This window comes from Budorcas taxicolor, chromosome 18 (genome assembly GCF_023091745.1).
Source record: "Budorcas taxicolor isolate Tak-1 chromosome 18, Takin1.1, whole genome shotgun sequence".
Lineage (NCBI taxonomy): Eukaryota > Metazoa > Chordata > Mammalia > Artiodactyla > Bovidae > Budorcas > Budorcas taxicolor.
This window is the reverse complement of record NC_068927.1, coordinates 57574337-57588569: the sequence shown is the minus strand read 5'-3', so window position 1 is coordinate 57588569 and position 14233 is coordinate 57574337. Positions and strand designations below refer to the sequence as shown.

The 14233-nt window shown below is 45.6% G+C and overlaps 1 protein-coding gene across 1 annotated transcript; it reads left to right on the top strand.

The window, feature by feature from the left end:
* Positions 1 to 262: 262 nt before the first annotated feature.
* Positions 263 to 13981, top strand: LOC128063357 (zinc finger protein 260-like). Its single transcript, XM_052656090.1, is given in 6 exon segments — positions 263 to 309; positions 6024 to 6112; positions 6845 to 6971; positions 8408 to 8509; positions 11019 to 11402; positions 11405 to 13981. Coding segments are annotated over 5 exon segments (2142 nt in total). The 5' UTR covers positions 263 to 309; positions 6024 to 6079; the 3' UTR covers positions 12901 to 13981.
* The last annotated feature ends 252 nt before the right edge of the window (positions 13982 to 14233 follow it).

Genomic DNA, 14233 nt, shown 5'->3' with positions numbered 1-14233 from the left:
ATAGGAACACTCACTGTGCCAGTAGAGCCATTCATTTCCCAAATACCATGTTTTCACGAGCTGCAAAGCAGCTATTTACACCGGTTCTCTCTCCCGATGTTCTACTTCTGGACTCCATTTCCCAGCATTCCCGCGCTCTCAGAGACCCGAGGCCTGGAGGAGCGTGAGCCGCAATGGTTTCCGGGAAATGTGGTCCAGTTTGCGAAACAGAGTTTAAAGGACCGGGACTTGTGGTACCGCGCAGGCGCTCTCCGGGGCTCGATGGAGGGCGGGAAGGCCTGGTCGCGCACCACGCGCGGGGCCGCACAGGTGAGTTCCGACCTGGCGGACCGGAGAAGTAGCAGCTGGGTGTGGGCTGGCCCAAGCCGGCAGGCAGGCACGTAGCGGGCGGGCCAGAGTCCGCCTGGGTGGGAGGGGAAGGAGGCTGTGGGCAGCGCCCCGCCCCCTCCTGCCGCTCGCGAGGCGGCCCCAGAGCCGACTGCCTTCCACTCAGCGCACAGCAATTGGGCGCCTACTGTTTTCGAGGAGTCTATCTGAGTGCGGAAATGTTGCGATTTCTTAGAAAGGACAGTGTACCAGTTCTTCACTTGGCAGGTGAAGAAAAAGACCAGGGAGATTCCGTGGCTTCTCCCAGAACCCAGTGCTGACGAGTGGTCAACCTGGGCTCACGCCCAAGGATGTCCAACCCCAAAGCCCTAGCCTACTCTGCACGGTCACGCCCTCGGTGCCTGTCCTGATCCTGAATGTCTGTTCCCCTCTCTTTGGGTCTCATCTTCCCTCTCTAATCTGCCCCCATCACCCTAATCCCCATTCTGTCTCCCTCTCTCTCCCTAGGTCTCTGCTTCTTTATCTCTGAGTCTGTCCCCTTCCCTAGGTCTCTGCTTCTTTATCTCTGAGTCTATCCCCTTCTCTCTGAGTCTCTGTGTGCCCCCGGCCCCCATAAGTCTCTGTGTTTTTTCTAAAAACAAAGTTTCAGTTTCCTCCAAAACCATTGCATCACGATCACACGAGGAAGTGAACATCCATCCAATACTATTGATTAGCTACTCTGCAGGCTTTCCTTAGGCTTTGATAATTGCCCTAATGATGTCCTAAATGGCAAAAGAAAAATCCCATATCATGCACTGCATTCGTGCTCCTGTTTAGTCTCCGTTAACCTGGAACAGTTCAGTCCTTTTTTGACCTTCATTCATCTCGGCAATCCTGAAAATATACTGTGTGCTTCTACTATGGTCCTTCCGTTTAGACAAGTTGGAAGTTCCCTCGTGATTAGATTTAGGTCACATGCTTTTGGCAGGAATACCTTAGGAATGAGGCTGTGTCCTTAACAGACCAGCAGCCTGTGATGTCAGCTTGGCCATCACCAGTCACATTGGTCTTGATCACTTGGCTAATGTGGTGTCTGCCAAGTTTCTCCACTTAAAAATTATCTTCATTTTATAATTACAGTAGATCCCCTTCCCCTTGGAGGATACATTCCAAGAACCCCAGTGGATGGCTGAAATCTCGGAAAGTACTGAACCCTCTATATACCATTGTTAACTAAAGAATAAAACAACCAGTTATTTTACCAGCAAAATGGGCTTATTCAGGAATAACAGAGAATTGTAATTCAAAGAAGGTTATAGCAAAAGCCATGGGAAGTCCAACAAATGAGAGAGGAACTTTATTTTATAAAGAAAAAACAAAACAAGGAATTCGGGAAGAGTTGTTTCTAACAAAAGTCCATTGGAGGAAATTGAGAGTTCCAGGTGATTATGGTTTCTCATTGGCCTAGTTGCTGCAGTAATTTCTTGAAGGAGGAGATGCAGTGTACATCTTTTCCAGTTTTATGCGTGTCAGTCACCAAGTCATGTCCAATTCTTTGCAACTGTAGCCTGTCAGTCTCCTCCGTCCTTGGAATTCTCCAGGCAAGAATACTGGAGTGGATAGCCATCCCCTTCTCCAGGGGATCTTCCTGACCCAGAGATTGAACCTGCGTCTCCTGTATTACCGGCAGATTCTTTACCATCTGAACCTCCAGGGAAGCCCCACTTTAAATGAGGTTGCCCTTTATTAATTTTCACACCATGTTTTCTTCTAAGCATTTGTACCTATGATAAAGTTTTATTGATAAATTAGGCACAGTAAGAGATTAAAAATAATAAAATAATATAACAATACTGTAATAAAAATTTTATGAATGTCATCTCTCAAAAAATACCAATGTAAATTTAATGCCTCTTGCATCTTAACTAAGCACTTAGGCACTGTGACTAACTTTGCAGGTTGAATTTTTTTTTTTCTTTTTTTTTTTGGCTGTGCCATGCAGCTTGCAAGATAATCCCTGGCTAGGGACTGAACCCAGGGCCATGGCAGTGAAAGTGTCCTAACTACTGGATGCCAAAGAAGTCCTGAATTTCTTTTTCTTTCTCCACAATTTCACGGTTAGAAGATTAATTCTTACTGTAGGTCTTTAGCAACCTCAGCATTATTTTTTCTTCTTTCTTTATTAAGTTGAAAACTTTCACCTTTTCACTTCAAGCTGCTTTTTGGCATATTCAAGTGGCCAGCATCAGCATGACTACTCTGTAGCTTTGGGGCCATTATTAAGTAAAATAAGGGCTACTTGAACACAGGCAGTGTGATACTTCAAGAGGCAATCAAGACAACTAAGTGGCTATCTCACAGGATGGGGCTGCCCAGGTGGCTCAGTGGTAAAGGAGACATGGGTTCGATCCCTGGGTCAGGAAGATCTCCTGGAGTAGGAAGTAGCAACCCATTCCAGTATTCTTGCCTGGAGAATCCCATGGACAGAGGAGCCTGGTGGGCTACAGTCCATGCGGCCGCAAAAGAGTTAAGACATGACTGAGTGACTGAACAACATCTGACAGGATGCACTGGACAAGGAGATGACTCACACACCAGGTGGGACAAAGCAGGATTACACAATACTCAGAATGGTGTTTGATTTAAGACTGATGAATTTTTTCTTTATGGAATATTCCAGTCTGTTTTTGGACCACACTTGACCTCAGGTAACTGAAATCACAGAAAGCGAAATTGTGGATAAGGGGAAACTCTGCAGTAATGAGTGACTTGTGAGGAGAGAGTTAAGACTGTGTAAGACCTTCATGAAAATTCCACTGGTTTCAGCCCTCAGGTGCATGCGTTCCTGTGTAGCTAAGTGTGTACGTGTGGCTGTTTGCCACCTGTGAGGCTCTGAGTCTATTTCTGGACTGTGTTAGTTTCCCATTTCTGCTGTAACAAATTACCAGAAACTTACTGGCTTAAAACGACAGAGCTGTAGTGTTCTCCTACAGTTCTGGAGGCCAGAAGTCTGAACTGGGTTTCACTGGGCTGCTATCAAGATGTCAGCAGAGCCATGCCCGCCCCCGCCTCCCCCCAGCAGAGTCTCCAGGGGAGAATCCATCTCCTTGCCTTTTCTAGCTTCTGGGGGCTGCCTACATTTCTCGGCTAGTGCCTTCCTCCAGCTTCAAAGCATGGTGCCTTGTCTCTCTGACTCCACTCCTCTTTACATCTGTCCCGCTGCCTTCTCCTCTGTGTCAGATCGACCTCTGCCTCCCTCCTATAGGGACCCTTGTGATCATGCTTAAGGTCCAACCAGATAATCCAGGATGGCCTTTCCTACTCAAGATGCTTGACTTAATCACATCAAAAGTTCATCCTGGGGGACTTTCCTGATGGTCCAGTGATTGAGACTTCATCTTCTAACGTGGGAGATGTAGGTTTGATCAACCTGGTCAGGCAGCTAAGATCCCACATGTCTCATAGCCAAAAGACCAAAACATGAAACAGAAACAGTATTGTGGCAAATTCCATAAAGACTTTAAAAAATGGTCCACATAAAAAAAATCTTTAAAATCTTATTAAAAAAAAAAAAAGTTCATCCTTGGTCTTCTCTGGTGGTCTAGTGGCTAAGACTCTGATCTCCCAGGGCAGGGGGCCCGAGTTTGATCCCTGGTTGGGGAACTAGATCCCACATACTGCAACTAAGGGTCCACATGCCGCAACTGAGACCCGGTGCAGCCAAAATATTTATTATATTTTTCTGTTATTATATATTTATTATATTTTTATGTTATATATTTATTATATTTTTAAAAAGTTCATCCTGGAGATATGTTTGGGGACCATTATTCAGCCCACCACCTGGTGTATTGCCCACACCTATTTTCCCCACAGGCAGAAAGTCCCTCCAGGGCAGAATCACATCTCACTCATCTCTCTGCCCTTAAGTGGATCCTGTTACTCACATGGAGCACAGAACACGTTTGATGGATGAATGCAGGAGACCACAGTCTGAGCACCAGCTTCTCTCTCTCTTTTTTTTCCTTTTGGCCGTGCCACGCAACATATGGGATCCTAGTCCCCTGATCAGGGATCAGATTCATACCCCATGCCGTGGAGGTGTCGAGTCTTAACCACTGAACCACCAAGAAAGTCCCTGAACACCAGCTTCTCTATGTAGAGGATTCTTGAACTTGATTTCAGTAGCTGCAATCTTTCTTTAAATGACATCTTAAGCAGGAGTCCAGGATCCTGAAGCAGGATTTTGCTCTGCAAAATGTGGTCCATCCATACAATGGAATATTACTCAGCCATTAAAAGGGATGAGGAGGGACTTCCCAGGCAGTCTAGTGGTTAGGACTTCACCTTCCGATGCAGGAGGTGCGGGTTCAATCCAGGGGTCTGGGAGCTGAGATCCCACATGCCTCAGGGCCAAAAACCAAGTATGAAACAAGCAATACTGTAATAAATTCAATAAAGACTTTAAAAGTGGTCCAGATGAAAAAAAATTTTTAAAGGGAAACCATCACAATATTGTAAGTATCCTCCAATTAAAAATGAAATAGGAATGAGGCACTGATTGCGTGCTGTAACATGGATGAGCCTTGAACACATTGTGCTGAGTGAAAGAAGCCAGACACAAAGGTCATATGTGGATGGCTCCATTTATGTGACATGTCCAGAACAGGCAAATGCATTGAGACAGAAAGATGAGCGATTATGGGCGGTGGGGGAGGCTGGCACGGGAGAAGAGAGATTCAAGGGTGACTGGTTAAGAGCACAAGGTTTCCCTAAAGGGCGATGATGAAAGTGTCCTGGACCTAGATAGCTCTGACAGTTGCACACCATTGTGGCTGCATTAAATGCCACCGAGTTGTATATATTCAAATGGTTAAAATGGTATATTTTCTATGTGTTTTACTACAATTGAAAAATTATAAGACTCTTCTATGTATAAGATAGATAACCAACAAGGACCTACAGCAGAGCACGAGGAAGTCTACTCAATATTCTGGGATAACCTGTAAGAGAAAATAACCTAAAAAAAATGAGCATATATATGTGTGTATAACTGAATCACTTTGCTGTACACTTGAAACTGACACAGCACTGCAAATCAACTCCAATATTAACATTTTTTAAAAAGATAAATAAAAATTGTAAGACAAAAAGGAGAGGTTGTTGGGATTTTCCTGGTGGTGCAGAGGTTAAGAATCCGCCTTGCAGTGGAGGGGACACGGGTTTGATCCCTGGTCTGGGAACTAAGATCTCACATGCCATGGAGCAACTAAGCCTGCGTGCCGCAACTACTGAGCTGTTGGGTCACAACTAAAGAGTCCGTGTGCCAAAAGATCTCACAAGATGCAACTAAGACCCAACACAGCAAATCTGTAAAAAAGAATTAGCTCTGCGAGCAGACTCCTGGATTTGATTCTCCCTCCAACACTTGATCTTTCGGTGACCCTGAGCAATGACCTTGGCCTCTTGGGCTCGGATTTCCTCACCTGGGGGTAACTGTAGCTACTTCTCTGAGAGCTGTTGTTTGGGCGCAGTGGGCTGAACCCCTTGATTGTGAATGGTGATGGTTACAGAATGGAGGCCTCAGGCAGCCTGCCCTGAGCCTCTGCCTTGGCTCTCAGGAGACCAGGGGCCCCTCTGTCACGAGGCGTCTTTGGCAAAGGGTCTGTCCAAGCCAGAACTGACGCCCTATCTGCTCTGTCTTCTTCTGGTAGCTTTGCCGACTCAGGCCTGGTCCGTCCTTTTGGAGATCCATTCATGGGACCCTGCAATGGCCATCAGGACCCTGATGAGCAAGGGCCAGGTGAGTCTGAGCTCCCTCTTCCCGGAGATAACTTTGTGGGCCCTAGAGGGCCTCCCCACCTCTGTGTGTGCCCTCAGGACCTTATGCCTCTCTCAGTACTGGGAGAGATATAATGATGGGATTTCTCTGAAACTGGGAGGTGCGGGGTGGGGCACAGGATGCTCTGAACTGGGTGGGGTGTTAGATGAGGTCTAAAAATCAGTCATCTAACGCTCAGCAGCCTTTTGGTTACCAGGTAAAGTGGGTAGTGATGGCTTTGCTTCACCCCTGAGCCTTATTCTTGGAGTCAGGAGTGGGGTTTGGGATCCGAGTAGGAGTCTAGGATGGAGTGTGACTTAGGAATAACTCTGGCACACAATGACTTGGTAGTTTTTTAAGTGTTTCTCAGGGTTGTCATGTACAGGTGTGCAGATTACAAACTGCACAAGGGCACCTCATCTCAATGGCATGATTTGTATATCCTCCCTCGTACATCGGTATATTTATTATAGCAATTTACACGCAGATTGGTGTAGTATAACAACTGTCCACCAGATGGCGGTAAAGACGGGGGCGGGGGGACCGTGTTCTATACGGTTGGCCAAAAAGTTCGTTCGGGTTTTGCCACCCTAATGTGCCAAGTCAGAATGTTTCAGGCCAGAGAGCAAGTGGTAGGCTCTTGACCCGTGACTTGTCCCACTGCAGGATTCTAGAAAGACATGCCCCTCTTTGATGTAATATTGGCCCTTGCAGGAATCAGTGACCTTCAAAGATGTGGCCGTGGACTTCACCCTAGAGGAGTGGGGCCACCTGGGGCCTGGCCAGAGGGAGCTGTATCGCGACGTGATGCTGGAGAACTACCAGAACCTTCTCTCTTTGGGTGAGGCTCTGCCCCCTGCCCTCCTCTCATGTCCTCTGTGCCCACCCACTGCTTAACTGTGGGCATTCCTTCACTGGGGTCCTCTCTGCTGCTCTCCCGGGCCCCTGCTGGGTGACCCATTCATCTCTCTCTCCAGTGGCTTCTCCCAGAATCCAAGCATACCCAGGCCCCGAGTCTTCTGCCTGTCCCACTGACCCTTCAGCCAGTGCCCCTGCCTTCTGCTTCTTTTTTAAAAAATTTTATTGTAATATAGTTGATTTACAATGTTAATTTCTGCTATGCACCAAAGTGACTCAATTATACATATATATATCCTTTTTCATATTCTTTTGCATTTTGGTTTGTCACAGAATGTTGAATATAGTTCCCTGTGCTATACAATAGGACCTTGTTGTTTATCCATTCTATATATAATAGTTTGCATCTGCTAATCCCAAACTCCCAGTCCTTCCCTCCCACGCCACCCCCCCCCCAACCCTTGGCAACCACAAATCTGTTCTCTATGTCTATGAGTCTGTTTGTTTCATATAATGAAACATCTGTTTCATTTGCCCTGTACCCTCATTACCCCAATCTCTGCCTCTATCTTCACCTGGCCTTTTTCCCTCCCAATGTGTCTATGTGTCTCTGTATTCTTATAAGGACCCCAGTCACTAGAATTAGGGTCCACCCTAATCCTAATAATCCTAATAATGGAACTCATCTTAATTAGTTACATCTGCAAAGCCCCTCGTTCCAAATCAGGTCACGTGCTGAGGTCCCTGGGGGCATAATTTGGTGAGGGGACTGCTTTCCCTCACTGCAGGAAGAGAGGAATTGTTTGCTTAGTTGCTAAGTCATGTTCGACTCTTTGTGACTCCATGAACCATAGTTCACCAGGCTTCTCTGTCCATGGGATTATCCAGGCAAGAATACTGGAGTGGTGTGCCATTTCCTTCTCCAGGAGTGGCCCCACTCAGGAATCAAACCAGCATCTCCTGCATTGGCAGGAAGATTCTTTACAACTGAGCCACCTGGGAAACCCAAAGAGAGCAGGTCTGAAAAAAAAAATCAGATGAGATGAATTTTAGTCATCTGTTTTGTGGCACCCAATCTAGCCAAAGTATGATCGTGCGGGCACACGTTGACATCATAATACCCTATTAATTATTAATGAGATCATTCTCTTTTTTCTCCATGTCAAGTCTTCAAAATGTGGTGTGTATTTTGCATTCAACTTGAACACAGAGCTGGAAGGTTAAACAGTGACGTCGGGGCTCACGCTCTCTCTGGAATGGAGTAGGCACTCAGTAATCAAGTTTTGTGTTGGCCCTTAGATCTTCCAATCATTAGGTATCCAACGTATGCATCTCCTCTGTAGACCCAGGGCCTGGAGCCCAGCCCTGAGGCCTCCCTGTAACCATGGCCTCCATGGCCAAGTCTTGTGTCTTTTCCAGGGGCAGGGTTTCCTGGGGCCAAACCCGATGTGATCTCCCATCTGGAGCGAGGGGAAGAGCCCAGGATGGAGAGGAGAGAAACCCAGCAAGTTACCTGTCCAGGTGGGTAGGTGTGTCTAGCAGGTGTGAGACATCTTCCTACTCCATCTGTTGTGATCAGTGATGGTTATTCAAGAGTGAGGGAATGTAATATACAGGCCGTCACTGCGGGCCCTGGATTTGAATCCAAGCTCCACTACACTAATAGTACCCACTTCACTGAGTTTCTTATGAGGACTAAGAGAACTCTGGACTCTTGAGACTCAAGTGGGTTTCCATGGATGAGATCATCTCCCGTATGTCTTTGAAGTTCACATCAGTAGAGAAAAGCACATCCACGTGACTCTTGCAGAGAGGATGACTCAGAAGCCCGCATGTGATCTCTCTAGCCTTTGCATGCTAAGTCACTTCAGTTATGTCTGACTCTTTGCAACCCCATGGACTGTAGCCTACCTGGCTCCTGTAGGAGAACCCATGGGATTCTCCAGGCAAGAATACTGGCATGGCTTGCCATGCCCGCCTCCAGGGGATCTTCCTGGCCCAGGGGTCAAACCCATGTCTCTCAGGTCTCCTGCATTAGCAGGCAGGTTCTTTACCACTAGCGCCACCTGGGAAGCCCTTTACCCACACACACATTTGTTATATACTTTGCTGTAGAAACTTTAACTGGGCATTCAACTTGTTGAGTCATGTAAATCCTTCCAGAAAAATCACCAAATGAGTGGATGGTGGTGGGATCACCCCCAAAGATATGACAACTAAATGTAATGTGGGATTTTGAAAATAATCATGATGTCATTGGATTAGGCAATGGTTTCTTAGATATGACATCAAGGGAACAAGCAGTGAAAGAAAAAATAAATCAGACACCATCAGAATTTAAAACTTTTTTGCAAAAAAAAAAAAAACTTTTTTGCTTCAAAGACACTGCAAAGAAAAGGCAACCCACAGAACACAAGACAAATTTTGTAAATTATAGTCTGGTGAGCGGCTGATAATTCATACAACTCAATAATAAAAAGACAATCTCATTAAAAATAGGGTGGCTTCCCTGGTGGTCCAGTGGCTAAGACACCACACTCCCAGTGCGTGGGCTAGTTTCCCTCCTTTATTAGGAAACTAGATCTCACGGGCCACAACTAAGTTTGTGGCATGCTGCAGTTAAAGCTCCTGAGTGCTGCAGCTAAGACCTGGTACAGCCAAATAAATAAATACAAGAAAAAAAGTGGGCCAAGGATCTCAATAGCCATTTTCTTCAAAGACACACAAATGTTCAACAAACACGTGAAAAGATGCTCTAACATTAGCCTATATGTGTGCATGCTAAGTTGCTTCAGTCCACTTCTGACTCTTTGCAACCCTATGGACTGTAGCCCAGCAGTCTCCTCTGTCCATGGGATTCTCCAGGCAAGGATACTGGAGTGGGTTGCTGTGCCCTCCTCCAGGGAATCTTCCCAACCCAGGGATCAAACCTGTGTCTCTTACATCTCACATTGGCAGGTGTGTTCTTTACCGCTAGCACCACCTGGGAAGCCCAACATTAGCATATACCTGCTACATAACCAGCCATGGTGAGGACCACAAACCAGGCACCAGGTGGACGTCATGAATCCTCCACTTACAGTAAACAGTGCTGACAGCCTAGTATATCTTGACCCATGGTTTCGAGCACACAGAAAAAGATAATTAACCTGTAGCTATGTAAACTTCCCAGGAGTTCAGTGCTCAGAGCTTAGCCAAGTGTCATTGCCATGGTTACAGAGATAAACAAAACTGAATAAAGTGGACCTTCTGTGTTAACTCCTTACAGCAATGGTATGAGAATGCTCCTACCATCCTTATTTGCCAACACTGAATTTTTTTTTTAATATTTTCCAATCTAAAACGTATCAAATGGCATCTGAGTAACTTGACTTTTTTGGAGAAGGCAATGGCAACCCACTCCAGTACTCTTGCCTGGAAAATCCCATGGACGGACGAGTCTGGTAGGCTGCAGTCCATGAGGTCGCTGAGTCGGACACGACTGAGCAGCTTCACTTTCATTTTTTACTTTCATGCATTGGAGAAGGGAATGGCAACCCACGCCAGTGTCCTTGCCTGGAGAATCCCAGGGACAGGGGAGCCTGCTGGGCTACCATCTATGGGGTTGCACAGAGTCAGACATGACTGAAGCAACTTAGCAGCAGCAGCAGCAACTTGACTTTTTAGACTACCACTAATATTGAGCATCTTTTTACAATATATCAGCTACTTGTTTTTCTGTAGAATGTCTGTTCACATTCCTGCTTCACTATTTCCTTAGACTATTTCTCTTTTTCTTATTGATTTGGGAAAATGTGTTAAATATTATGGCTAAGAAACCACTATGCACATAAACTGCTTTGCCACTCAATTTTTTGTGTGTTTAGAGTATACTGAGTCCATCCTTCTGTGTCACAACATGAGTCTACCTCATGCCTTTTGAACTAGCAATATGAACTTGGAAATCTTTTTGAGATTACAATGCCATATCTAAATAATCAGCTTCTTTTGTCCTGGGACAGATGAAGTTGATATTTTCCATTTCTTTCAGACTTGGAGACAAGCTCTGCAACTAATCAGGAGATGCTTCCAAAAAAGAATATTTCTGAAGAGGTGGCTTCCCCAGTGGCAAAGATGGAGGGAGTTTTGAGGGCAATGCTTGGAGATGCCAAACTGGGGGAGTCCTGGATGTGTGGCTGTCAGCTGGAAGACCAGGACAAGCAGGAGAGCTGTTTGGGATGGTTGTTCGCTCCTCCCAAGGAAGATACCCATGGGGAGAGGGGCCTTGGCTGCAGTAAGCTTAGGAGAAGCTTCAAGAGGACCTCAGCCTTCATCAGGAAGCAAAGAGTGCCTGGGGGAGAGAGGCCTCAGAAGTGGACCGGGTCAAGAAAGAGCCTCAAATGCCAAAGGACCTTTGTAGAGAAGAAGCCATTTAACTCACGGAATGTGGGAAAGCCTTCGTCTACCATTCTGACTACATTCTACACCAGAGAATTCACACTGGAGAGAAGCCCTACAAGTGTAATGATTGCGGGAAGGCATTCAGCAACAGCTCGTATTTCATCCAACACTGCATCCTCCACACGGGAGAGAAGCCCTACGCCTGCAACAAGTGCAGCAAGACCTTTACCCAGAGCTCATCACTCACTGAGCACCAGAGGATCCACACTGGAGAAAAACCCTACAAATGCAAGGAGTGTGGGAAAGCCTTCACCCAGAGTTCCTCCCTCATCAAGCACCAGCGATGCCACACAGGGGAGAAACCCTATAAATGCCACCAGTGTGGGAAGTTCTACTCCCAGGTGTCCCACCTCACCCGCCACCAGAAAATCCACACAGGAGAGAAGCCCTACAAGTGCAACGAGTGTGGCAAGGCTTTCTGTCACACCTCCTCCCTGACTCAGCACCAGACAATCCACACCGGAGAGAAACCCTACAAGTGTAACGAGTGCGGGAAGACTTTCAGCCACAACTCATCTCTGACGCAGCACCAGCGAGTTCACACTGGAGAGAAACCTTATGAGTGCCCTGAGTGTGGCAAAGCCTTCAGCCACAGTTCATTGCTGATTCAGCATCAGAGAATTCATACTGGTGAGAAGCCCTATGAGTGTCACGATTGCGGGAAGGCTTACACCCAGATCTCCCACCTCATGAGGCACCAGAGTATTCACATGGGGGAGAAACCCTATATATGTAATGAGTGTGGAAAGGCTTTTGGTCACACCTCCTCCTTTACTCAACACCAGACAATTCACACTGGTGAAAAGCCCTACAAGTGTAACAAATGCGGGAAAACCTTCAGCCAGAACTCCTCGCTTACACGCCACCAGCGAATTCACACCGGGGAGAAGTCCTATGAGTGTAAAGTTTGCAGGAAGGCATACACCCAGATCTCCCATCTCATTCAGCACCAGAGGACTCACACTGGAGAGACACCTTATGAGTGCTGTGAGTGTGGGAAAGCCTTTAGCCGAAGCACCCATCTTATCGAGCATCAGAAGAGCCATACAGGTGAGAAACCCTATAAGTGTAAGGAGTGTGGGAAAACGTTCAGTCACAGCTCTTCCCTCACTCAACACCAGAGGATTCACACTGGTGAGAAGCCCTATGCCTGTAAGGAATGTGGGAAAGCCTTCAACCAGAGCATCCACCTTATTCAACACCAGAGGATTCACACTGGGGAGAAGCCCTACAAGTGTAAGAACTGTGGGAAAATGTATACCCAGATCTCACACCTCATTCAACACCAGAAAGTTCACAGGGGTGGCAAGCACTCTGCATGTAACAAGTGTGGAGAGGATTTCAGCTGGGGATTACACCTGGCAGAACACCAGAGACTTCATACTATGCATGGTGGCTATGTCTGCGGTGATTTTGAAAAAGCCATTTCTTGGAGCATGCAGCTCGCTGATCAGAGAACTCATGCTGACTAGAGAGCCTGTGAGTGAAACAGACTGGTGATTCTGCTGTTGGAGTCCATTCAGCCTTCATCAGCAGTTGTAACTTCCTCCCAGAGAGGAGCCCTAACACTATGTATTGAGAGAGTTGGTTCCTTTATTTTCCTAGAAGGAGGATGGCACCATTTATCACCAGCTAGGACAGCTTCTGATCATTTAAAGGGCTTCACCCTAAACCCCTGGCTTCCCCCCTATTTCTCAGCCTTTCAGTGTCTCCAGGAGGTGGTAGGTATGGGGTGGTCTAAATGAGATGCATCTTCATCTGGGATCTTTAATAAGGTCTCTCAGTTTTCTGCTGTTTCTCCCTTTCTGTTCTTATGAAATCTATGAAAACTGAAAATGTTAGTCATTCATGTCCAAGTCATGAGTCATGTCAAGAGTCAAGAGTCATGTCCAACTCTTTGCAACCTCTTGGACTATAGGCCACCAGGCTCTTCTGATGGAATTTTCCAGGCAATACTGGAGTGGGTTCCTGAGTTGGGAAGATCCTTTGGAGGAGGGCATAGCAACCCACTCCAGTATTCTTGCTGGGAAAATTCCATGGACAGAGGAGCCCGGTGGGCTTCAGTCTATGGAGTGGCAAAGAGACACAGCTGAAGTGACTGAGCATGGTATGGCACGTCTAAAATATTTATTGGTATAATCACAGATATGTGATTTTAGAAACAACTTTTTAACTTGATATAATGTGAATATTTTCCCATGACAATGCAAAAAAATATATAGTACATATTGTACAAAAATAATATATATATACATGTGTATATATCTGTGTCATCATTTGCCGTTTTTAACAGCTGCATAATATCTCATGCTAGTTTCTTGAATTTACTTAACCAACCTCTGTTAATGGATATTTGTTTTATTTACTTTTTCATCATTGGACATACATTATTTAACACTTGTGCAAATTATCCCCATAAGATGAATTCCTAGAAGTAAGCTTATGGGATCACAGAATGTCCATATTTAAAATTTTGATAGTTATTGCTAAATAATCCTCAGAAAAGGATGAACCAATTTACATGACTCCTGAAAGTGTATGTGAGTGCCTATTTCTTTGTTCCTCCATGTTGTTCATAAATACTCAGTATTAGTCTCATTATTTTTAACATTTCTAATCTAATAAGTAAAATATCCTATTGATAGGGAAATTAATGATCTTTTTACACATTTATTGACACTTTGTCTTCTTCAAATTGCTTACTTGTGTATTTTGCCCATTTTTAATTAGGCTGCATTTAAAATTTTCGATTTACAGGAACAAGTCTACATATTATACATATTAACTCTTTGGTATTTTGTTAGT